Genomic DNA, 25,661 nt, shown 5'->3' on the forward strand with positions numbered 1-25,661 from the left:
AGATAACTCTAGTGTTTATCAAGTTGGCATAAAACTAGCCAGCAAAATTAGTAATCTCTTGTTCAAACTTGAGAAACTTCTTTTGTCATTTCTTATAAGTTAGGTCTACTGGGGATGAACTCCTAAACTTTGAGTTTGTCTGTGGATGTTGCTCTTTCCTTCATTTCGAAAGCATAGTTTTTATAATGATATTCTTTCTGGACGTGTATTTCTTCTTTCAGGACTTTGAATAAATCATTCTCCTTTTTCTGGCCTGTAAGATTTCTCTTGAGAAATCTGGTGGATCATCTTATGGGAGATTGTTCATGTTACAAGGTTTTCTACTCTTATATTCAACTTTCACTCTTTTTCTTCAGATTTTAAGAGTTTGATGGCAAGCAAGATCTGTCAACTCATATCTGTTGTTTCAACATTCAGGAGACTGACATAGGAGGACTACAATTTGTTTAAGGCTGCCCGAGCTAAGTATTAAACTTAACGATACCTCTTCCTTAAGCATTTGGTAGAATTAAGCAGTGAATATGTCTGGTCCTGGAATTTTCTTTATGCGTAATTTTTAAATTACTGCTTCAAACAATTCACTACTAAATGGAAAATAGATGAAAAAAAGCAAAAAGGGAATTAAAACTACTTTATTATAATTGAATTAAAGTGAAAACACAACATACCCAAATCTATGGGACACAATGATGACAGTTCTAAGAAGAGAGTTCATATCACTGAGTACCAACATTAAAAAAAAGTAGACATTTCATATTACCAACTTAGTGGCATACCTGAAAGCTCTAGAACAAAAAGACAGAATAACATCCAAAGAGAAGATGGCAAAAAATAATCAAACTCAAGTCAGAAATCAATGAAATAGAAACAAAAATAAGGAGGAAAACAAAGACTCAATAATATAAGAGTAATTTCATTGAGAAAATCAACAAAATGGACAAATACTTAGCCAAATTAGCTTTAAAATGAGGAGAAAAGATCCAAAGTAATAAAATTATAGACTAAAGGGGGAATATTATAACAGACACTGAGGAGAATCATAAGGACATACCTTAAAAACCTGTTCTCCACTAAACTGGAAACCCTAAAAGAAATGGATGAATTTCTTGATATATATGACCTACCAAAGTTAAATCAAGATCAGATAGGCGAGTGCTGAGTAGTTCCATCCAGAGGGAACCTTCATCTGGCGATGGATGGAGATAGAGACAGAGATTCACATTGGAGCACTGGACTGAGCTCCCAAGGTCTATATGAAGAGCAGAAGGAGGGAGAACATGAGCAAGGAAGTCAGGACTGCGAGGGGTGCGTCCACCCACTGAGACGGTGGGACTGATCTAATGGGAGCTCACCAAGGCCAGTTGGACTGGGACTGATGGAGCATGTGATCAAACCGGACTCTCTGAATGTGGCTGATGGTGGGGGCTGACAGAGAAGTCAAGGACAATGGCACTGGGTTTTGATTCTACTGCATGGATGGGCTTTGTGGGAGCCTAGTCTGTTTGGATGCTCACCTTCCCGGACCTGGGGGGAGCAGGGAGGACCTTGGACTTCCCATAGGCTAGGGGACCCTGACTGCTCTTTGGTCTGGAGAGGGAGGGAGAGGGGAAGTGGGGGAGGGGAGGGAAGTGGGAGGAGGGGAGAAGGTGGAAATTTTCAATAAAAAATAAAAAAAGATCAGATAGGCAATTTAAATAGATCTTTAACACCTAGCCAAATAGAAGCAGTAATTAAAAGATTCTCAACCAAAAAAATGTCCAGGGCCAGGTGGATTACGAGCAGAATTCTATGAGACCTTCAAAGAATTATTCCTATAAAAACAAAGGAGCATTGGCCAATTGGTATTATATAGCCACAATTACCCACCACAATTACCCTGATACCCAAACTACATAAAGACCCAACAAAGAAAAAAAATTACACATCAAATATCTCTTATGAACATAGATGCAAAAATTCTCAATGAATTATTTTAAAAACTGTAAGTAATAAAAAACAGCATGTCATTGGCATAAAAACAGACATGTTGTTCAATGGAATTGAATTGAAGATCCAGGCATAAGTTCATATATCTGTGGGTGCTGTGGGAACTCCTTCAGCCAACAGCCTTTAAAATCATGGTCTCGTGTACTATAAATGCAGATGAAACGCATGCATGGGCCCCTTGGCTGCTGGATTCAGTTCCAGCTCCCAGCACATGCAGAGGACTGCAGATCGCTACTGTTTCTGTGAGTTTATCCCTAGATAAATAAACCTTTGTTATACTCCATTCCAGTCTACTGTGGAACTCTTTTGTATGCCAACATATGAACACCTGACTTTTTACAAAGAAGTCAAAATACATGCAGAAGAAAAGATAGAATCTTGTACAGATGGTGCTGTTCAAACTGGATGGCTGCATGTAGACAAAAGCAAGTAGGTCCATATTTACCATCCTACACAAAACTCAACTCCAAATGGATTGAGAACGTCAACATAAGACCAGATACCCTAACACCAAATACCCTCAGTCTATCTGAAAGAAGAAATATTGGGGAATAAGCTTTAACTTGCTGGCACAGGAAAAGACTTTCTAAACAGAACATTGATGACACAAACAGACACTAAAATCAAAAGGACCATATGAAACTGAAAAGCTTCTATATGGCAAAGGATACCATCATTTGGGCAAAGTGGCAGGCTACTTTGGTAGCCTTGGTTAAGGTAGAATGGGTAAAGGTCTTTACCAAACACACATCAATAGAGGGCTAGTGTTTAAAATACATAATTTAAAAGACTGGATATCTATAAAGCAAATAACCCAATTTAAAAATGGCATACAGAATTAAGCAGAGAGTTCTCAAAAGATGAAACACAAATGGCTGAAAAACACTTAAAGAAATGTTCAACATCTTTACTTGTCTTAGTTAGTGTTTTATTGCTGTGAAGAGACACCATGACCATGGAAACTCTTACAAAGGAAAATATTTCCCTGGAAATGGCTTACAGTTCAGAGGTTTAGGCCATTATTGTTATGGTGGAAAGCATGGTGGCATGTAGGCAGACACGGTGCTGGAGAGGTAGCTGAAGAGTTCTACATCTGGATCCACAGGTAGCAAGAAGAGATAGTGAGCCACTAGTCCTGTTTTGAGCCTCTGAAATCTCAAAGCCCAACCCCAGAGACACACTTCCTCTAACAAGGCCACACCTACTCCACCAAGATCATAACCCTAATAACATCACTCCCTCTGAGTCTATGGGAGCCATTTTCATTCAAACCAACACACTAGTCTTCATGGAGATGCAAATCAAAGCTATTCTGAGCTTTCATCTTAAGTCAGTCAGAATGGCCAAGATCAATAAAACAAATGACAGCTCATGCTAATGAGAATGTGAAGAAAGAAGAACGCTTATTCATTGCTGGTGGAAGTGCAAACATGTACAGCCACTATGGAAATCAGTATGATAGTTCATCAGAAGGCTGGGAATAGATTTATCCTAAGATCAAGCTATACCACTCTTGAGACTATACCCAAAAGTATTCTATATTCTACTACATACTTTATTCATCCATGTTCATTCTGCTCTAGTCATAAAACACAGAAATTGGAAACAGCCTAGATGCCTATCAATAGATGTACAGATAATGAAAATGTGGTACATTTACACAGTGGAATATAACTCAGCTCTTAAAAATGTGAAATTTGTAGATAAATGGATGAAACTAGAAAAAAATCACCTTGAGTGAGGTAACTCAAACCCAAAAAGACAAATATTGTATGTTTTCTCTTATAAGTGGATTGCCTTAGTCAGTGTCCAATTGCTGTGAAGAGACACTATGATCATAGCAACTCTTACAATGGAAAACATTTAATTGGGGCTGGCTTACAACTCAGAGGTTTAGTCCATTATTGTCATGGCAGGAAGCAAGGCAGCATGCAGGCAGACATGGTGCTAGAAAGGGGCTGAGAGATCTACATCTGGATCCTCAGGGAGCAGGAAGAGTGAGCTATGATCAACATTGAGCTTCTGAAACCTCAAAGTCTACCCACACCCCCACACTTGCCACCAGTGACATACTTTTACTAACAAGGTCACAACTATTCCAATGACGTCACATCTCTTAATAGTGCCACTCTGTATGAGCCTATGATGGCCATTTTCATTCAAACCACCACATTCTATTCCCCTGGCCCCCACAGGCTTATAGCCATATCATAATTAAAAATGCATTCAGTTCAACTTCAAAAGTCCTAGAGTCTATAAAAGTATCAGCATTTCTTAAAAGTCCAAAGTTCAAAGTCTTCTGAGACTCATGGAAATCTCTTAACTGCAATCCCCCGTAAAAACAAAATCGAAAAGTAGATCACATACTTCCAACACACAGTGACACAGGATGTACATTACCCTTCCAAAAGAGAGGAAAGTAGCATAGTGAGGAAATACTGGACCCAAACATCACCAAAAATTAGCTGGGAAAACTCCAAATTCTGCATCTCCATGTCTGATCTCATAGATCTCCAATTGCTTTCAGCCTCATTGACTGCAACATACTTCTTTCTCTTGGGCTGGTTCCACTCCCCATTAGCTGCTTTCCTCAGCAGGTATCCCACAATTCTGGCATCTCTAACATCTTAGGGTCTCCAAGGAATCCAGGCTTCACCTTCACAGTTTCATGCAATGGTCTCTCTAGGCTTCCATGCAGGAAGACTCCTAACACATGCCTGGCCTCAGCAGCTTTCCTTAGTCACAGAGAAAGATTCCATAATCCTTTTCTATCCTTGACTCTTGCTGGGGCTGCCAAGTTCTGTTGCTCAATGGAGCTGGAACATGGCCTCCTCATTAAATTATATCTTCACTGATTTCTGTTTTCAATAGTTTCCTTTACTGCCTAAGTTTGGCTGTCCTGGAACTTGTAGACCAGGCTGGCCTTGAACTCAGAGATCCATCAGCCTCTGCAATTCTGAGTGCTAGGATTAAAGGCGTGCATCACCATACCTGACCCTAAGCATTAATTTAATTCCTTTCAATGAGTTAGAAGCTCAACTGGGTGGGTCCTGGCTCTGAGGTCACCACTCCCTTTATTTCACTTAGCATCAGACTTTTCTTTAATCTGTTTATACTTCCTGATGTTCCCTTTCTCCTCCAATTATACATTTTGTATTTTTCCTTTCTCAGCTTGCTCCTTTTCATTATAGATTTGAATAAGAGAGATCACTAATAACTATGTGACACAGTCAATAGTAGGTTTTCTGGAAATCTCCTCTGCCAACACCATTAGTCCAAAACTCAATTTGGCCTCAGGCAGATATTTTTTTGGAAGTAGGCAGAAAGCAGCCACATTCTTTACCGAAATATCACTAGAACAACCTCTATACCACATATTAATATTTTTCTACGCTGAAACCTCTTAAACCCCCACAGTTCAAATCATTCTCACTATCTCTGTCTTCCATGTTCCTACTAGGATGATCCACTTAAAGTGTTCAAATACTTTTCTAACTTGCCTAACAAGAAAAAACAAAGTACAGAATGGTATAAAACCTTTGTTAGCTATACTTCAGAGAAGAGATTAAATATCTAGAATAAGAGAAAACAAAGTCATTATATAACACGAAGGTATCAATTTATTGAGAAGATATAAAAATTGTAAGTATATATGCACCACAAATAGGATATCTAAATATATAAAACTAAAGATTCAAAGGCATCAAATAGACTACAATATAATACTAGAAAACCTCAATATCCTACTTTCCCAATGAACAGATCTCCCATACAGAAAATTAATAAGGAAACTTTGGACTTGATCAATATTTTGTATCACGTGAACCTAAAAAATATAAAACATTCCACCCACCCTAAAGCAAAGAAATTCATATTCTTAAGTTCTCATAGAATATTCTCTAGGATACATCACATGTTAAGGCACAAAATAAGCCTCCCAAAATTTAAAGTTGAAATCACATCAAGCATCCTTTCTATTCATTATATGTAACTAGAAATTACTATCAAGAGGAATTTTATAAAATTGCAAAGAGATGGAAATTAACCATGTTCTTGAATAGTCAATGAAGAAACTGAAAGAAAAATTTAAAAGATTTTGAGATAGAGACATGGGAAATTGTTCAGTGGATAACATGCTTGCCACACAAGCAAGAAGTCTGGAGTTTGAATCCCTGAAACTCGCATAAATGCCAGGCAGCAGATTTGACAGCCTTCTTATAATTTAGGTGCTTACAAGTCAGAGACAGATTGTCAGAACAAGCTAGAAAGCTAAATTAGTCTAGCCCAAATTATTCTAGCCCTATCTTCAAGTAATAGGTTCAATTGAGAGATCTTGCCTCAAAGAATAAGTTGGAGAACAATCAAATAAGAAATCTAATGTCAATCTTAAGTAGCCTCCACATATACACACATATGCAGACCACACATACACACAAATACAAAAAACATTATTAGACAAAGAAAAATGGAAATCAAACGTACCAAAAATGTACAGGAAAAAGAAAACAGTTCCAAAGCACGCACACACACATACACACACACACACACACACACACACACACACACACACTCCTAGCCACTCCTGCTTAGCATTTTTTTTAAAAAGTGCTCCTACTCGGAAAATGATTACAGATACACAATAAAGACATATTCAGATTAAAAAGGCCTCTGAATGGTTCAGTGTTGAATAAATGTACATAGGCTTGGGAGAGAGAAGAAAAAAGAGTATAGACAGCTATAAAAAGAAATAGGTTTATTGTGGTTTTCCTTCTATTACTTTCTGTAAGGCTGGATTTGTGGAGGATTGGGATAAAGGAAGGTTGGATAGGGGAGCACGGAAGCACAATTCTTAGTTAAGGGAGCCACCTTAGAGTTGGCAAGAGACTTGAACCTAGAGTGGCTCCCAGATGCCCAAGCCAAGGTCCCCAGTCAGTTCCTTGGGCAGCTGAGGATAGGGAACCTGAAATGACCCTATCCTATAGCAATACTGACGAATATCTTGCATATCATCATAGAACCTTCATCTGGTGATGGATGGAGATAGAGACAGAGACCCACACTGGAGCACTGGACTGAGCTCCCAAGGTCCCAATGAGGAGCAGAAGGAGGGAGAACATGAGCAAAGAAGTCGGGACCACGAGGGGTACACCCACCCACGGAGACAGTGGAGCTGATCTATTGGGAGCTCACCAAGGCCAGCTGGACTGTGACTGAAAAAGCATGGGATAAAACTGGACTCTGAGCATGTCGAACAATGAGGGCTGATGAGAAGCAAAGGACAATGGCACGGGGATTTGAACCTACATAATGTGCTGGCTTTGTGGGAGCCTAGCCAGTTTGGATGTTCACCTTCCTAGAAATGGATGGAGAGGGGAGGACTTAGGACTTACCACAGGGCAGGGAACCCTGACTGCTCTTTGGACTGGAGAGGGATGGGGAGAGGAGTGGGGGGAGGGGGAGAAGGGTGGGAGGAGGGGGAGAAGGGTGGGAGGAGGGGGAGGGAAATGGGAGGCTGGGAGGAGGTGGAAACTTGTTTGTTTTTTTTTCTCCTTTTCTCAATAAAAAAATGGAAAAAAAAGAAATAGGTTTAAAAAATAAAAGTCTTTAAAGAGACAGTAAAAGTAATATAAAAGAGTATAGTCATAGATTAAAAGAGTAAAGAAAAATAAGCCATGTAAAGATGGAATATACACAGAGAGTCTGGATTGTGTATATTATTATGCTTCTTTAATTTTTTGACTGCAGAGAGATATTTGATTCTGGGGGATGTTAAGCTAAACCAACATAAAGGTGTTTTAATTCAAAATTTGAGTCTAAGGATATGTTACTTTGGGAAAAAGGTTCTGCTTTTGTTTCCACAGAAGATGAGAACCTGTGGATTGCTTCCAGGCTAATGTGGTTGGATGAATCAAGACCCCACAAAAGGTCTCTATAAACCCTAAAAATACTTTGTCCAATAAACAGCAGGAAACAGTTTGGAGAAAACTATGCCTAAATTCCCAAAATGATTGTTTATAAAGGTTTGTATTCATTTAAAGGATGTTGATTATAAGTGATTAATGGTCACAGTCAATTTCTAACAAACTGTTCTTGCCTGGACTGCTTTATGGTATGCTGTATGAACTGAATATGCAGGACCCACAGAAAAGTAACTTCTGAGTTTTCCAAAAGATGGGATGGTCCTTCAGGGTTCCTGCTTCACAGAAAACATTCTGCAGGACACAGAAGAGGGCAATTAATAAAATTTGTCATTATAAGGCAGAAAAGATCTTCAAATTTCCTGCTTCATGGAAAAGTCTGCTGGATACTATGGGCATGTGTGCTGAATATGGATGCCCCAATGTTACAGAAGAACTATGGGTGACTGTTCAGGCAGCAAGATGTCTCTGTCAATTCTAGAACTTTGGAAGTTGTTTACAATGCACTTCTTGTTTACTTAGGTAATGTTATATCTTTCTGGGGTCTTTGAAGAGTTGAAGACAGATAGTTATAGTTTTCCTTAATTATGATAAAAGATACATTAGACATAAAACTTTAGACTCAGGAAGATAGGATAGATGATAGAATATTTTCCTTAATTTGCCAAATGTAAATGAACTAAATATTGTAACTATAATTCTTGCTTGAATCCTGCTTTGTTATATGTAATTTTACTGTTAAAGTTAAAACCTTTCTTTTTAATTAGACAGAAAAGGGGTAGATGATGTGGGATGTTCTTCTGTATATGTGTTGCTTTTATTGGTTAATGAATAAAGCTGTTTGGCCAATGGCTTAGCAGAGTAAAGCCAGGCAGGAAATCTGAACAGAGATATAGAGAAAGAGTAGGCAGAATCAAGGAGATGCCATGTACCTGCCAAAGGAGAAAGACACTGCCACCAGAACCTTTCTGGTAAGCCACAGCCACATGGCAATACACAGATTAATAGAAATGGGTTAATATAAAATATAAGAGATAGGTAGGAATATGTCTAAGCTATTTGCCAAACAGTATTGTAATTAATACAATTTCTGTGTGATTATTTGGGTCTGGGTGGCCAGGAAACTTAAGAGCAGTCTCCTTTTACATAGGAACTCCTATGTTCACAACAGCCAAGACATAGAAACAATTCAACTCTATTAACAGGTAAACGAATAAAGAAAATGTCAAACGTGTGTGTGTGTGTGTGTGTGTGTGTGTGTGTGTGTGTGTATGTATGGTAGGAAGTATATAAAAAAAAAGAAAATTCTCTCATTTGCCACAACACTGATGAACATGAACATGGAGGACATTATACTAAGTAAAATATGCCAAACACTGAGAGATGAATACTGCAAGATGTAGATTTTAAAAACAGTAAAACTCAAAGAAACAAATAATTGAATGATAGATAGTTATCAGATTATGGGGAGATATGGGGATATATTGTTCAGAGGGCATAATGCTTCAGTTATGTAGGATGGCTAAGTTCTCAAGATTTAATTTACAACTCAGTGACTAAATGTTGATAAATTGCATTTTATATGTAAAATTTGTTAAGAGACAATCTTAAATGTTCTTACCAGGAAATAGGAAATAACAATATGAGTAGATTTGCTAACTAGCAAATTTTACTATATATATGTAAAATACTAATTTTGATAAATTATCATTTGTTTAAAATGAGCATTTTGAAAAGTGTCCAAAGCAAGATGATAGCTGAGTATGATCCTCCAGAAACTGTCTCACCACAGACACAATTTCAGTGATTGTTAATGCATCAAACTAATCTTCAGAAGATTTAAGGAAGTCAGACGAGTACCCATGAACAGACTTTCTGGAAAAGCACTACTGCCAAGAATGCACATGCAGCATCACTCATCTATCAAACTGCTATTCAGGCTAGCATTGCTTGTGGCTTGTTTCATTATTCTTAGGCAATATCCAACACTGAAGTAGGCAGCTTTCTTGATGCTATGTTTGTTTTGGCAGGCTGTGGGTATTGCACATGACATTGTTGTGGCATTAGTCACATGCATGAATAGAAGCCTGATGTTGATTTCTCAACAGAGAAAAGTAAAAAAAAAATCCTGCAGTGTCCAAACCAAATCCCTATAACTATGAATAAGGCATCTGATCTATTCCCAACAAGAGGAAGAAGTCGGGAGATTGCATGAACTACCCTTGTGGAGTCCTGGAATTTATGCTGAATAACACACCAATTACAGATTTGGGGCAAACTTGGACTTAGATTGTACTCTAATACTGTTAGTGATAATATACCAACATCAAGAAACTGGGAAAGAGCATATTCAGGGCTAAAAGAGTGGAATTTACCATAAACTCAGAGGAAATCAACAGACTGCTTAGAATTTCTGGAAAAAATATACACAAAGTCAGTTTAAATAATTTCAAAGCTCAGAGGATGCTACACAAATAACAGATGTTTCCAGGAAACCAAGATCCCACCTAAGGATTAAGACAACACACTAAAATCTGACTAGATACTAACTACTATGAACAGACTCTAGGATGGATAATTTAAAATAGATGCTTTAAGGAAATTCACTGAGCTTCAAAGGCAGGCAGGCAGGAAGGTAGGGGAAGGAAGGAAGGAAGGAAGGAAGGAAGGAAGGAAGGAGAGGAAGGAAGGAAGGAAGGAAGGAAGGAGAGGAAGGAAGGAGAGCCCACATCTCTGGTGGAAACTGTGTTCCACCAGAGGCCAGGCAGGCAACCAGAATAAGCCTCCTTCCTTCGGACCACCACCACTCCCACAGTGCCTGCCCAGCCTATGTCCACCAGAACTCCAGGTAGGCTACCCCCACAAACTACTTCCACTCTCTCAGTGCCCATCCATCCTACCCCCAAACACCCCTACCCTCCTTGTCATGGTATCCCACCCTCCAGCTCCTGTGTAAGGCCCCCTGCTTGATCAGATTCCATGCCAGTCATCAGAACTCCAGGTAGTCCACCCACCTACACACTGTCTTCACTCAGTGACTGCCCAACCTACCTACCCCAAATTACCCGACCCCTTCCTATCACCACATTCTGGCTCCCAACTAGAGTGGAGGGACCCCGGCTGGACCAGAGCCCACGCCAGTCACCAGAACTCCAACCCACACCTTGGGCAGAAATCCTCTACTCAACCAGAGGTCACCCCAGCCATCAGAAATCCACCCCCAACTCAGATGGAAATCACAGGCCACTCGGCCCAGAAGACCAGAAAGGGAACAGAAACCAAGGAACAAAACACTTATCCAACGAAGACAAACTCAGAAATCAACACCTAAACATATAATCAACCCAAACCCAGATGCTTACATACCAGTATAAGAACACAATCAACAACAACCAGGACACATGTCACCACCAGAGCCTACTTATCATACTACAGCAGGCTCTGAATATTCCAACATAGCTGAAGCACAAGGAAATGGCCTTAAAACCAACATTATAAAGATGCCAGAGGTCCTTAAAGAGCAAATAAATGAATCCCTTAAAGAAAGTGAGGAAAAAAACAAACAAAAAATTGGAGGAAATGAATAAATCCATTAAAGAAAGCTAAGAAAAAAAACTAACAAATAGTTGAAGGAAATAAATAAAACTTTTGTGGTTTGAATAGGAATGGCCCCCGTAGACTCATGTGTTTGAATGCTTGCCCCATAGGGAGAGGCACTATTAGGATATATGGCCTTGGTGGAGTAGGTGTGGAAGAAGTGTGTCACTGTGGGGGTGGGCTTTGAGGTCTCATATGCTCAAGGTACATACAGTGTGGGAGATAGTCTCCTGTTGCCTGCAGATCAAGACATAGAACTCTCAGCTCCTTCTACAGCACCATGTCTGCCTGTACACTGTCCTGCTTCCCACCATGATAATGGACTAAACCTCTGACACTGTAAACCATTTCCAATTAAATGTTTTCCTTATCTAAGTTGCCTTGGTTATGGTATCTCTTCACAGCAAGAGAAACCCTAAGGCCCAGAAATCAATGGGTAGAAATGGGAATTGGTACCATTTTACTATCACCACTAGTGACACACTAGTGGCTTTACACTGTTCTTGCAACCTTATGCTTTTCTGGCCTAAAAATCTTTGTTGCAAAGGGAGGAATGGTTCTGCCAAAGAAGCACAACAACCATTCCACTGAACTAGGAACTAAGATTTATCCATGGTCACTTTGGATTCCTGATGCCCTTCAGTCAACTGGCTAAGAAAAGATTTAGTTTTAGCAGGGGAGATTGATGTAGACCACCTCAAAAGAGGTAAGGAAGATTATGTCTGAAGTTCTGGAGATCCTCAAGGCATCTCTTGGTGTTCTGTGATCATGTCCTGTGATTAAGGGCAACAGAAATCTTTAACAATCTGTGGTTGCTTGAAAGAAAATGGCCCCCAAAAGGAGTAGCACTACTAGGAAGTGTGGCCTTGTTGGAGAAAGTGTGTCACTGTGGAGGCAGGCTTTGAGGTCTCATATATGCTCAAGCCATGACAGATTACTTCCTGTTGCCTTCTGATCAAGATGCAGCTAGCACCATTTCTGCCTGCATACCATCATGCTCCCTGTTGTTGGGAACTACAGACCACCAGACCCTGAATTTCTTGTAAACAACTTGTTTTCCTCTGCTCTGAGCAGCCTACAGCTGCTCTAAGCGCGAGACCCTGATGGCAGGGGAGTGGGTTCTGATGAGCCTGCAGCTGAAAGATTCCAAGAGCTAGGGCGTGGCCAGAGCTCTATATAAACTGCCCCTGAGCACAATAAAGGGGGCATTCTTGTATCAAGGATGTCCCCGCGGCCCTGTCTGTCCATCTGTCTCTGTCTGTGTTTGTGTTTTTAAATCTTCTGCCTAGTTCCTGTAGCATGGAGCGAGTAAACCGTGGAACAGAATCAGTGTAGTTTTACATCCTGTCATGATGAGAATAGACTAAACCTCTGAAACTATAAACAGCCACCTTAATTAAATGTTTCCTTTATAAGAGTTGCCATGGTCATGGTGTCTCTTCACAGCAATAAAGACCCTAAGCCACAACCCAACTGAGGTAAAATTATATATGGTATGTATGTATGTATGTATGTATGTATGTATGTATGTGTGTATATGTGTGTATGTATGTATATATACATACATACATATAACCTTCAGGAATGGAGATGTGGGTCACCTTTGCAGGCAATGAACCAAAACCTGCTGAGCTACTTACTTACTGAAGATAGAGGGAAAAGAGAACGGATAATAGAAGATAGTTATAAATACCAAATAAGGCCACAAGGCCAATTACCAAAATGAGGACTGTATTTACCATGTGTGTTTCATCTGTTTTTGTCAAAAATATGTTTGTACATATATACATATGTATTAAGCAGATATTTGTGGTTTTCTTTCTTCACTCTTTTAAAGTCAAGATGGCACTTCTTATGTAATAATATTTTTATTGTTTATTTTGAGATCGTAATTTAATTACCTCACTTCTGCCTTCCCTTTCCTCCTTCCAACACTCCTATCAAATTCATGGCCTTTTTTACATTGTTACGGCATATATATATGCCTGTTGACTACATATAATATTACTTATATGTTCATTTTCAGGGTGATCACTTAGCATCTTTACCATGTGTTCTAGTTACTGTTCCACTGGTATGATGAAATATCATGACCAAGGAAACTTCTAAATGAAAGAATTCAATTTGTCTTATTTTTTCATAAGGTCCAAGATAGCAGACAGAGGAAGAACTAAGAACTCACATGTTGATCCACAAACACAAGTTAGAGAGAGAGTAGAGAGAGTATCTGGAATCTCATGATTCTTTTGAAACCTCACAGCCCACCCCCAGTAACACGTTTCCAAGGCTACGTCTCCAAACAGTTGCACAAACTGTAGACCAGGTATTAAAATACATGACTCTATGGGAGCTGTGGTGGTCTGAATGAGAATAACCCCCATAGGCTCATATATTTGAATGTTTGGTTCCCAGCTGGTAAACTATTTAGGAAGGATTGGTAGGTGCAGCCTTGTTGGAGGAGGTATGTCACTGGGGGTTGACTTTGAGGTTTCAATGGCCCATGACTCTCTCTCTCTCTCTCTCTCTCTTTCTCTCTCTCTCTCTCTCTCCCTCTCCCTCTCCCTTTCCCTCTCCCTCTCCATCTCCATCTCCATCTCTGTCTGTCTCCTGCCTGCAGACCAGGAGTTAAGTACTCAACTACTCTCCCACACTGTGCCTGTCTGTCTGCCGCCATGCTCCCCACCATGATGATCACAGACTAACCCTTTTCAACTGTTAGTAGGCCTCCAATAAAATGTTTTCTTTCAAAGCTGCCTTGATCACAGTGTCTTCACAGAAACAGAGTAATGATAAGACAGGGGCTATTCTCAATCAAACCACCATATTGTTTAATATAACATCAATAATATCAGTAGCTAAGTGTTAGTAAAAATATACTGCCATGTTTAAGTTATAGAATATTAAGAAACCAGTCATCCCTCAAGGGCATTTTTCATTTATTCTTGGAGTAGGATATTGCATTTCTGTTATATGTGGAATATTTATATTACATTAGGTAGAATTAACACCATGCTACTGTCTTCATTTGGAAATCAAACATTACATAAAAAGAAACGGTTGGGTATCAAGTTGGCAAAGGTGGACTTGTGATGACTAATCTTGGTTGTTAACCTGACTGGATCTGCCTCTATCTGGGAATGTGTGAGCACTTCCAGAAAGATTAACTGAGGGAAGAATAGTCGTCCTGAGAGTGGGTTGCATATTCTAACTAAAGCACAGATAGTGATCCAGCCCTGGAAAGAAGCACTGCTGCTTGCCTCCCCGCCTTTGCTTCTTGCTATTGAGTTCATCTAACTCTGTTGCTGCAGCCATTCTCTGCGTACATCAGAATCTACCTTCATCAGGCTCAGAATCCCTCAATGCCTTTGATACCAGACTGAAACTGCTGAGGCAGCCAGCTTCATAGACTGACAGCAACCAGGTTCTCTGCCTCTCCAATGTGCACAGAGCCATTATTGGTTATAAATCATTACAGTAAATTCCCTTTGTAACATACATACTTTCTATCAGTTCCATTCCTCTAGAGAATTCTGAATAACACATGTGAAAGAAGCAAATAAAATTGGCATGTTGGCTTTTGATGTTAGAAAAGATTTAAATGAACAGCAAATACTAACTGGTCTGTATCATAATATCCATGAATTTTCATTTTTTTTACTTACCTAAGCCAGAATGAACTCTCTTTATATTTATTCTGCTTGTGTGCTTCTACTCCAAAGTTGTAACAGAGTACATGAAGATATTCAATCTGTAATATAAAACATTAATTAATTTCTTCAAGTTAATATATATTAATAAATTTATTTTATAATTTATAAAGTATGTGTGTGTGTGTGTCTAGAGTCTTAAAACGGCCAGAAGCGATGGCACACACCTTTCACCTCAGCACTCAGGAGGTAAATGCAGACAGATCTCTATGAATTTGAGGCCCACTTGGTTTCCATGAGTTCCAGGCAAGCCAAATCTACATAAATAACCATCATTATCAAAAATTCTCAATTTATATAAAAGAGAGATAGAAAGCATTCAAGTTTGGATTTTAGTTATATGTGGAAAACATTACAACCAGTTATTGTGGAAAAAAACTGTCCTAAAAGCAATTTACAGATTCAGCTTAATCCTATCAAAAGTCCAACACAATTCTTCACAGAAATTTTTTTTATTGAGAAAAGGAGAAAAAAAAACAAGTTTCCACCTCCTCCCAGCCTCCCATTTCCCTCCCCCTCCTCCCACCCTTCTCCCCCTCCTCCCACCCTTCTCCCTCTCCCCCCACTCCTCTCCCCATCCCTCTCCAGTCCAAAGAGCAGTCAGGGTTCCCTGCCCTGTGGTAAGTCCTAGGTCCTCCCCGCTCCGTCCATATCTAGGAAGTCTTCACAGAAATTTTTAAAGTAATCCTAAATTTCCTATAGAAGCATAAAAATAACCAGGATAGTCAAAACAATTCGGAACAATCAAAGAACTGCTAGAATCATCATCATTCATGGTTTAAGTTATACTACAGAGTAACAGTAATTTAGAAACAGTATGGTACTGACCTAAAAACAACCACATTGATCAGTGGACTAAAATTAAGGATCTGGATACAAGTCCATGCATACACAGCCACCTGATTTTTGACAGAGGCCAAAGACACACACTGCAGAAAAGACAACACATTAAACAAATGGTTCTGGTCAAACTAAATAGTTATGTGTAGAAGAATGAAAGTAGATCCTTATCTCTCAAACTGAATAAAACTCAATTCTAAAATGGATCAAATACTTCAATATAAGATCTAATATCCTAAACCTGATAGAAGAGAAAGTAGGAAATGTTTCAGTTTATACACACAGAAAAGGACTTTCTCAACAAGACCCTGATAGCACAGGTACTGAGACCAACAACTGACAAACGAAACCTCATGAAACCAAAACCCTTCTGTATAGCAAGGGATGTCATCATTTGAATTAAGAAGTAGTCTTCATTTACCAATCACACATCCAAGAGTGTTAGTGTCTAAAATATATAAAGAATTAAAAAGAAAAAATTTTAAGATCCAATGAAAAATTGGGTCAAAGAACTAACAGAAAATTCTCAAAAGATGAAATGGTAAATGGCTTAGAAATAGCAGAGAAATGCAAAACAAAACTACTTTCAGATTTCATCTCATCCCAGTCAAAATGGCTAAGATTTAAAAAAAATAAATAAATGCTGGTGTGGATATGAGGAAAAAGATTACAAGAATGGTGGGTGTCCAAACAGGTTGCAGCTGCTGCAGAAATCAGTATCGTAGTTGTTCAAAATGCTAGAAATTGATCTATCATATCATCCAGCTATACTACTCTTGGACATAAACCTAAATGACTCTATATCCTACTATAGAGATACTTGCTCATATATGTGCATTGCTTTCTATTCATAATAGCCAGGAAAGGGAAAACAGCCTTGATATCTATGAACTGGTGAGTGGAAAATGAAAATGTGATGTGGATAACAAAAAATGTTACACATTTACACAATGCAATATGACTCAGTTGTTAAGAAAAATAAAATTATATAATTTGCAGTTAAATGGCTGGAGCTGGAAACAATCATCTTGGGTGAGGTAATCCAGACCAAGGGAGAAAAACATTGTATGTTTCCTCTCACACATGAATGCCAACTTTGAATATTTAGATATGTGTTTCATTTCGAATACCTATAGAGGTCAAAGAACTAGTAACAGGCCATAGAGTTGGGGAGGGCTTTGAAAGGAAGAGATAGATTGCAGTTACATGAAGGGGAAGGGGGAATAAGAGAATAGGAAGGGTTAAATGGGGTTGGGGAGGGAAGGACAGGATAGAGGAGGGAATAACTCGTTTTAGTGGCCTTTTGAAAAAGTCATATGGAAACCAACTACTATAGAAGATTCCATACACACACACACACACACACACACACACACACACAAATTTACAAGTTTAAATACCCTTTAATGGTGAGACAATGTCTCTAATAGACACCATAGGCTACAAATTAAAAAACCCTTCTTTTGGACTTATTGGCCAAACGGATACCATAGACCACCAAATATTATGGGTTATTACCATTACTCTTGGTTACTCTCCAGAACTTGATGGTAAGGCCCTAGATCCTATTGCTAAAGACAGCACATACTCGAATCAAAGTACATGGAGAAATAAGCTGGTACTGACCTGGAAGATTAAAAGGCTAGCTTTCATAATACTGGAAGGATATGAATACTATTAGGGGGAAATGTCATCATCAATCTTACTTAACTGTGAACCCTGCAAACTACAGTAACAACTGTCCTGCAAAATATGTCAATTGGTGCAATAGTGGATCAGCTGTTATGGGCATAACCAATCACCTTTTGATTGGATCTAAGGCCAACTCCACAATAATAAATTCATGCCTGTCACTCTTATCAGTATCTTTTTTATTTTTATTTTTAAAACAATCTTATTTTACATATCAATCCCAGTTCCCTCTCCCTCTCACCCTCCCACCCTCCCCCACATTCTCCCCTCACCTTCCCCCATTCACTCCACAGAGAGGGTAAGGCCTCCCATATGGAGTCAACAAAGTCTGTCACATCACCTGAGGCAGGACCAAGGCCCTCCCCACTGTAGCAAGGCTGAGCAAGGCATCTCTCCATAAGGAATGGGCTCCAAAAAGCCAGATCATGCACTAGGGATAAATACTGGTTCCACTGCTAGTGGCCCCACAGACTGCCCAAGTCACACAACTCTCACCCACATTTAGAGGGCCTAGTTTGGTTCCATGCAGGTTCCCCAGCTGTCAGTCTAGAGTCAGAGAGTTCCCACTTACTCGGGTCAGCTGTTTCTGTGGGTTTCCCCATCATGGTCTTCACCCCATTGCCCATATTATCATTCCTCCCTCTCCTCCTGGAAACCAGGTGCTCAACTCAGTGCTTGGCTGTGGATCTCTGTATCTGCTTCCATCAGTTATTGAATGTAGGTTCTATGATGACAACTGGGAGGAGAACTGCTACTATTACATTGCTAAATGGACATGGTATTAAACTGACTCCTAATGACTTACTGTATGCCTATAGATTACTACATTTCTCAACCTTCATTAGAGTGTATTTTTGTAGTGATACTGATTAACACAGAGATCCATAACTGATCAACATGCAGAGAATAAGAAGCAAACTTTGGAGTACTCAGTTCCAAATGGGATATCTATGTTGCACATCTTCCCGAGAGGCTCAGGGGCTTTTATGAAAAACAAGGGTAGGAAAAAAAGAGGCAATGAATGACTATAACAGGGTAGTCATAACTGTTCTCGTGCCTGGTGAACTCACAGTAATTATAACAAAATACACAAGACCTGTACAACTTCAAAACGGACAAAATTCCAAGACTGGAGTAGAGGATGGGATGATCATGAAGTCCTAACACTAGTACGGAGCTACTGGTAACCACAGCTGCTGATAGAGTACATTTTCTTTAAGGATGTGACACCTGATAGCTTTACCAGGCTCTAGGACCCCATACCCAAAAGTACTTGGGCAACACAAATTGGACTTGATGGCATTATTTTTCAAGACAAGGTTTCTCTGTGTAGCCCTGGCTGTTCTGAAACTCACTCTGTAGACCAAGCTGTCCTCAAACTCACAGAGAGCCATTTGTCTCTCCCTCCTGAGTGCTGGGATTAAAGGTGTTCTTCACCGTTGCTCAGTTTGATGGGATTTTTTTAAAGGAAGATACAGGGCTAGAAAGATGGCTCAGTGGTTAAAAATATTGACTGCTCTTCCAAAGGACCCAGATTTGATTTTCAGCACCTACATGGTAGCTAACAACCTCTGTAACTCTAGTCCTAGAGGCTCCAACACCCTTTTCTGGCTTCTGTGGGCACCAGGCACACATGTGGTGTCCAAATGCGAGCAAAACACCCATACACATAATAATATTTCTGAAACAGGTTCTTACAATGTAGCTCTGGCTGTCATGGAACTCAAGTTATGTAGACCAGGCCTCGAACTCAGAGAGATCCACCTGCCTCTGACTCCCAAGTGCTGGGATTAAAGACGTGTACTACTCACTGTGTCTGACTCACATGAAAACACATTTTAAAAAGTTTTAAAGACAAAATTGGGTGGGTAGGGAGGTAGGTGTAGGTCTGAAAAAGGTTGGGAGATTAAATATGATGAAAATATATTGCAAGTTTTTCTCAAAAAATTAATTAAAATATTTTAAAAAATAACTCTGATTACTTGCCTAGCAAAATGATAAACAAAAATATTGCTTGGGGTTGTTAGATCCGGCAAAGGTGTTAAAATAGAAAATATACTCAAAGACAAAATGAAATTCTCAAAAATTCTAAAATTTGAAAAATATACAAAACTATGCAGCTATAAGGCTTCTTTGAAAATAGTTTAATGTCTCCATTAAATTTCCTTTACATAAATTACCATTGAGACAAAAGCAGGAGCAAGCATATGAATTAAGCCATAGGAAAATAATGCTATGAGCATTCAACCAATTCATTAATTCAATCAATATATCAGTAGGGATATAGCAATAGGACGTTTTATTGAATTTTGAACTCTCAAAATATTGGGAGATAACCTGTAAAGCTGTTTTATAATTCTAGTAATTTATCTAAATACCTCATGAGTATTTAAAGAAATCACCTACCTAGAGTCTACCCATAAAAAAGGAATTCTTTGTAAGTTTTACCAGAGCAAGACTACAGAAGCAGAGCCCCAATTAAGAATGTAAGATCTGAGGCAAGTTATTCATGAGTAATGTATAAAGCCTTGGCTTTCTTTTTTAAAAAGTTTCAAAAAGTAGAAATTCAATATGCATGACTGAGCATACCAGATCTACTGTATATCTGAATCTAAAATAAATAGTCTTGTTAATCTTGCTAATATGTGTTTGAAAAGAGTCCATTGGTATTTAAATGTATTCTTTACACTGCAGTAAAAACAGTTTAACTCATTACATGCTCCAGTTCCCATAGGTTCACACAAGGCCATCCTAATTATGTAGCTGTAAAGCTGTTCTCACCAACTTACTGCACAGAGGCCTACAACAGAACTGGTTCAGAGGAAAATGTCAAACAAAATTCTGATGAACAATTATATATACTAAGCCTTTACCCAATTTCTTCAGTATTTTCTGTTTCTGCCCTCATCATTCTTACAAATCTATTTACACTGAAGGCTACTTCTTAGAGGGGAAAAGAACAAAATACTAACCATAACAACAAAACATAAAAGGCTAAAATGCTTTGAAGGCATTTGTAGCATTTTTAATGCAATGACCAAAAATTACCAACACTGCTTCATTGACTCATTCATTTATATATTCAATAGCATTTATTTACTAAGCATAATAGGCATTATTCTATAACTTAACTACACATCACTGAAAAAATGGACAGAAATTCCTATCTGTCCATTAGAAATAAAACATTTCTAATGTGATGTGAAATAAGAAGATTCATAAAAATATCTGTTTAAAAAATATGTTTCCATGCTCTAAACCTTTGATTCATAGCACTGGAAAAATACAGGGAAGGAAGGAAGAGAAAAAGCAAGTAATAAAGGTTCTTTTAGCCTTACATGGGATGTTAAAATGCATGAACTGAGATTTCGGGGGGGGGCACATCTATGCTAAAGATTGTACAAGGTTAAGCCAAGTTGGGCTGAGGAATGTAGCTCACCTATCATGCACAAGGTCCTGGGCTGGGGCCTGTGCTCTCCATAAACTAGTTGCAGAACTATTCCCAAACTCAAAGGTGGAATATAGCCTACACTTTAATTTAATAAGGATTACTGACAATTTTAACACAAACTAAGGTAGTTATGGGACAAAGGCCAACACTTTTTAGTGTAGAGGTTAGGGTTAATGATCAATGGAAATTCTCACTTATGGAAAATAGTAGATGAAACATAGAAATTAAGACTTTAAGAGCCTATGTTTCCTGGTTAAATAAGTCACCAAAGTAGCCAATATATATAAAGAACTCAAGAAACTAGACATCAAATTACCAAATAATCCAATCAAAAAAATGGGGTACAGATATAAACAGAGAATTCTCAACAGAAGAATTTCAAATGGCTGAAAGACACTTAATGAATTGCCCAATATCCTTAGTCATCAGGGACATGCAAAGTAAACTGACTCTGAGATGCCATCCTACACCTATCAGAATGGCTAAGATCAAAAACACCAATGATAGCTTATGCCGGAGAGGATGTGGAGTATGGCAGTTGTTCAGAAAAATGGGAATCAATATACCTCAAGTCCCAGCAATACCACTCTTGGGCATATACCAAAAGGATGCACACTCATACCAGAAGGACATTAGCTCAACTGTATTCATAGCAGCATTATTTGTAATAGTCAGAACCTGAAAACAACCGAGATGTCCCTCATCCAAAGAATGGATAAAGAAAATGTGGTACATTTACACAATGGAGTACTACTCAGGGGTTAAAAAATATGACATCTTGAAATGTGTATGCAAATAGATGAAATTAGAAAAAAACATTTGAGTGTAGTAACCCATACCCAGATAGACATATATGGTATATACTCACTCATAAGAGGATACTAGCTGTAAAGCAAAGAATGATGAGCCCATAGTCCATGATCCTAGAGAAGCCAAGTAACAAGGTGAACCCTAAGAAAAACATACATAGGTCCACCTGGAAAGGAAAAATAGACAAGATCGCCTGAAAAAAATGGGAGCATGGGGATGGGGGAATAAGGAAGGGGAGGAAGAGTGTAATGGAAAAATTAAAAATGCTGCAGAATCCCTGGTGGCAACAGGCAGCAGAAATGCTGTAGGTCCCCAAGCAGTGGTAGCGGGCCATGTGGTAGCAGGCAGCGGGCCCTGAGAGCAGCCAGTGCCAGGCAGAGACAGCTGCTGGTCCCCAAGCAATGGCTGGTCCCAGGCAGGGAGACACATGGTGGGCAGGCAAGAGACAGAGACATGAATAGGCACACCATGCAGAGTGAGGTGCGATGTTTATTCATGGGTTATAGAGGGGAAGAGAAAAGGGGAGAGAGAGAGAGAAAGAGAGAGAGAGACAGAGTGAGAGAGAGAGAGAGAGAGAGAAGGGAGAAGAGAGAGGAAAGAGAAGAGAGAAGAGAGACAGAAGCGGGGGAAGGGGAGAAGCGGGGAGAAAGGCAGAAGCTGCTTCTCTGAGAGGAAGATGAAAAAAGAGAGAGCTCAGGCTGGAAGCTGAAGATCAGTCTGTCTCAGTGGATGGGGGAGGGAGTGGGCGTGACTTTTCTCTTGACAGAACAATCATTACAAAGAGGGGAGAAGGGGAGGAGGGAAGAACTTGAGGGAATGGGATAGTCAAGATGAAAGAAGGACAGAGGCAGAAACCCGCAACAGAGCACCCAAAGTCCAGTTGAAGAATGGGAGAAATGAGAATATGAGCAAAGAGGTCAAGACCATGATGGGAACACCCACTGAAACAGTCTACCTGAGCTAATGGGAGCTCTGGCCAGACAGGGAAGAAACCAGTATAGGACCAAACTAGACCCTCTGTATGTGGGTAACAGTTATATGGCTGGGGCAGGCTGCAGGGCCACTGGCAGTGGCACCAGGATTTATCCCTACTGCTTGTACTGGCTTTTTGGGAACCCATTCTCTTTGGATGGATACCTTGCTCAGCCTAGAGGGGAGGAAGTGGGAACTGGGATTGGTATGTAAAATGTAAAAAGATAGTTTATTTTTTTTTAAAAAAAAAGAAAAAAGAAAAACCTGTCCTTTGTATGTTAATTTAAAAATAAATAAAATATCCCACAATGACATATATAAAAATTCTATAACAAAACCCATTGTCTTGTATGCTAACTTTAAACATTCACTATTTTTAAAAGATAATGAATTATTTCAAATACTACAAACATCAAATAAATACTTAACAGAGTACAAATGACAGTAGACAGAAAGGTAAAACATATTCATTCTGGTTAAGAAGTATAATGACACAAAGAAAGGATTATTTAGTTGGTTAGAATGCCTGCTTTACCTCTTTAGGTCATAATTTATATATATAACAAAGGGTCTCAAGTTCATTGGCTAGTCAGAGATGATCGTAAATTTTTGATCTCCCTGGCCCAACTTCTCTACTGTTGAGACCATAGATATGCAGCACCATGTCTGGTTTATGTGATGCTAAGATGAAACCCACAACTTTCTGCATGCTAGGCAATCATTCTACCAGTTAAACTACATTCTTAACCGCATAGTTTGTTTTTTAAGAGGATATATTTATTTGCTTGTGAGTATCTATGTGTATGTGTATACACATGTATATGAGGGCGGGCCCACATGTGCACATGGACAGAGACAGAGCAAGGGCATGAGATGTACTCCACTATCACTCTTAATTCATTCCTTTTTGAGGCTAGATCTCTTCAACTAGGTTGAAAGCCAGCAAGCCCCAGCAATTCTCTTTGGAGCTAGGATTACATGCATTTATGAACACATCATACTTTGCCAGCAAACACACTATAGCAAAAATAACACAAAGAAAATAGATATGCAAGTCTACAACATACTGGTCACACAGAAAAGGAATTAATAAAGCTCTAGGAATTTCCAGCCACTGGCCCAGAAATGATGACTTCATACTACTACTTTGCAATGCTAAGATGAGACTATATAGATGGTGGCCCCAATTTAATTAAAATTATCTTATCTACCAACCTTTGTGTTTGATATGAGGCCTTTTATTTTAATTAGATGAATAACTCGTGCAAGTTTCCCCTTCCCTTTCTTGCCTTATCATATCTGTATGTGTGTATATATGTGCTGTGGTATATGTATTCATGCACAGGCACACACATGGTGGCCAGAGCCTGACACTGGGTCTCTTTATCACTTACTTTCCATTTTTTACTATTTTGATACAGGGTATTGCACTGAACCTGGAGTTCACCAATTTGCTAGGCTAGCTGGGAGTAGTCTCAGATCTGCTTATCTCTAGGGATCCACCTGTGTCAACAAACTCATAACACCAAATGTCAGGATTACAAATGTGTGCCCTCAAACCAGGCCTTTACGTTGGTAATGGGAATACAAACTCATGGTCCTCATTTCTATGCAGCAAGCACTTTACCTGCTGAACCATCTCCTTAGGCCAATCATTATTTTTTCTGTCTCACATTCCTAGTGTATTTTTCTCTTGACTTTACTATTATTATTATTGGTTTTCCAAGACAGGGTTTCTCTGTGCAACAGCCCTGGCTGTCCTGGAAGTCACACTGTAGACCAGCCTGACCTCAAACTCACAGCCTGTCACTACCTCCCGAGTGTTGAGATTAAAGGCATGCGGCACCACTGCCCAGTGATTTTATTATCTTTTAAACATTAACAGATAATGAATTTTTATATTTTTCAATTATATTAAAGAAATAATAAATTATTCATTTTATACCTTATTGAATTATTATATTTAAAAAATCAAGTGCTGATTGACTAGCTTTAAGAAACGTGCCTTGTACTCTTAGTGAGCTTTCTCTAACCCTAAACTATTTCAATGAGTGTTTTTTGCAGAATTCTAAGATATAAATATATTTGTATATATCCAACTTTCTAGATATTTTTCTCTCTGCCTCTAAATAATAAAGCATTGTTTTCTGCTGTGTGGAGGCCCAAAATTTTGAGCCTATTTGCACGTTGACCAAAGGTCAGAGAGTTGGAACTTACCTCTATTCTTTCAAAGTTATTGTGTTTCTACCTAGGTGTTAGAAATCCCACCTAGATTTATAACAGACAGTTCTGCGCTTTCTCTCTCTCTCTCTCTCTCTCTCTCTCTCTCTCTCTCTCTCTCTCAAGGTTATTGTCAGCAGGTGTAGCTAATAGCTAGACCTTGTATTTCAGGAATAGACAAAAGTCTTAGGATCCAACCAAGTTCCAGTTCCTTTAAGGATATAGCTTTGGATTCCACCCAGGGAGTGGTTTGTCTGTCTACAGAATGTTTTAGTCTAGTGTGTGGGCATGACTTGTTTTGTTCTAGCAATAGAACCTTTACAGACACAGCCCACGACCTTCAATTGGTCTGTTAATTTTCTTATTATCTTGTTAATGCATCTTTTTGTCTTACTCCTACCTTTTGGGGTCAGGGGCATTTTAAGCAATTGGAAATTAAATTTCAGTACTCACTGGAACTCCCTCCTG

At 39.0% G+C, this 25,661-nt stretch overlaps 1 protein-coding gene across 1 annotated transcript in view; it reads right to left on the minus strand.

Moving 5' to 3' along the window:
- LOC121443313 (testis-expressed protein 11-like) overlaps positions 1 to 25,661 on the minus strand; it is a gene marked incomplete at its 5' end in the record, with an annotated part of 312,932 nt that overhangs the window by 242,015 nt on the left and 45,256 nt on the right. Inside the window, 1 exon segment of the mRNA XM_041645021.1 lies at positions 15,164 to 15,249. Coding sequence (XP_041500955.1) covers positions 15,164 to 15,249 — 86 coding nt within the window.

This window comes from Microtus oregoni, unplaced genomic scaffold (genome assembly GCF_018167655.1).
Source record: "Microtus oregoni isolate MIOR12 unplaced genomic scaffold, Mior012 000104F_ref0000108, whole genome shotgun sequence".
Classification (NCBI taxonomy): Eukaryota; Metazoa; Chordata; class Mammalia; order Rodentia; family Cricetidae; genus Microtus; species Microtus oregoni.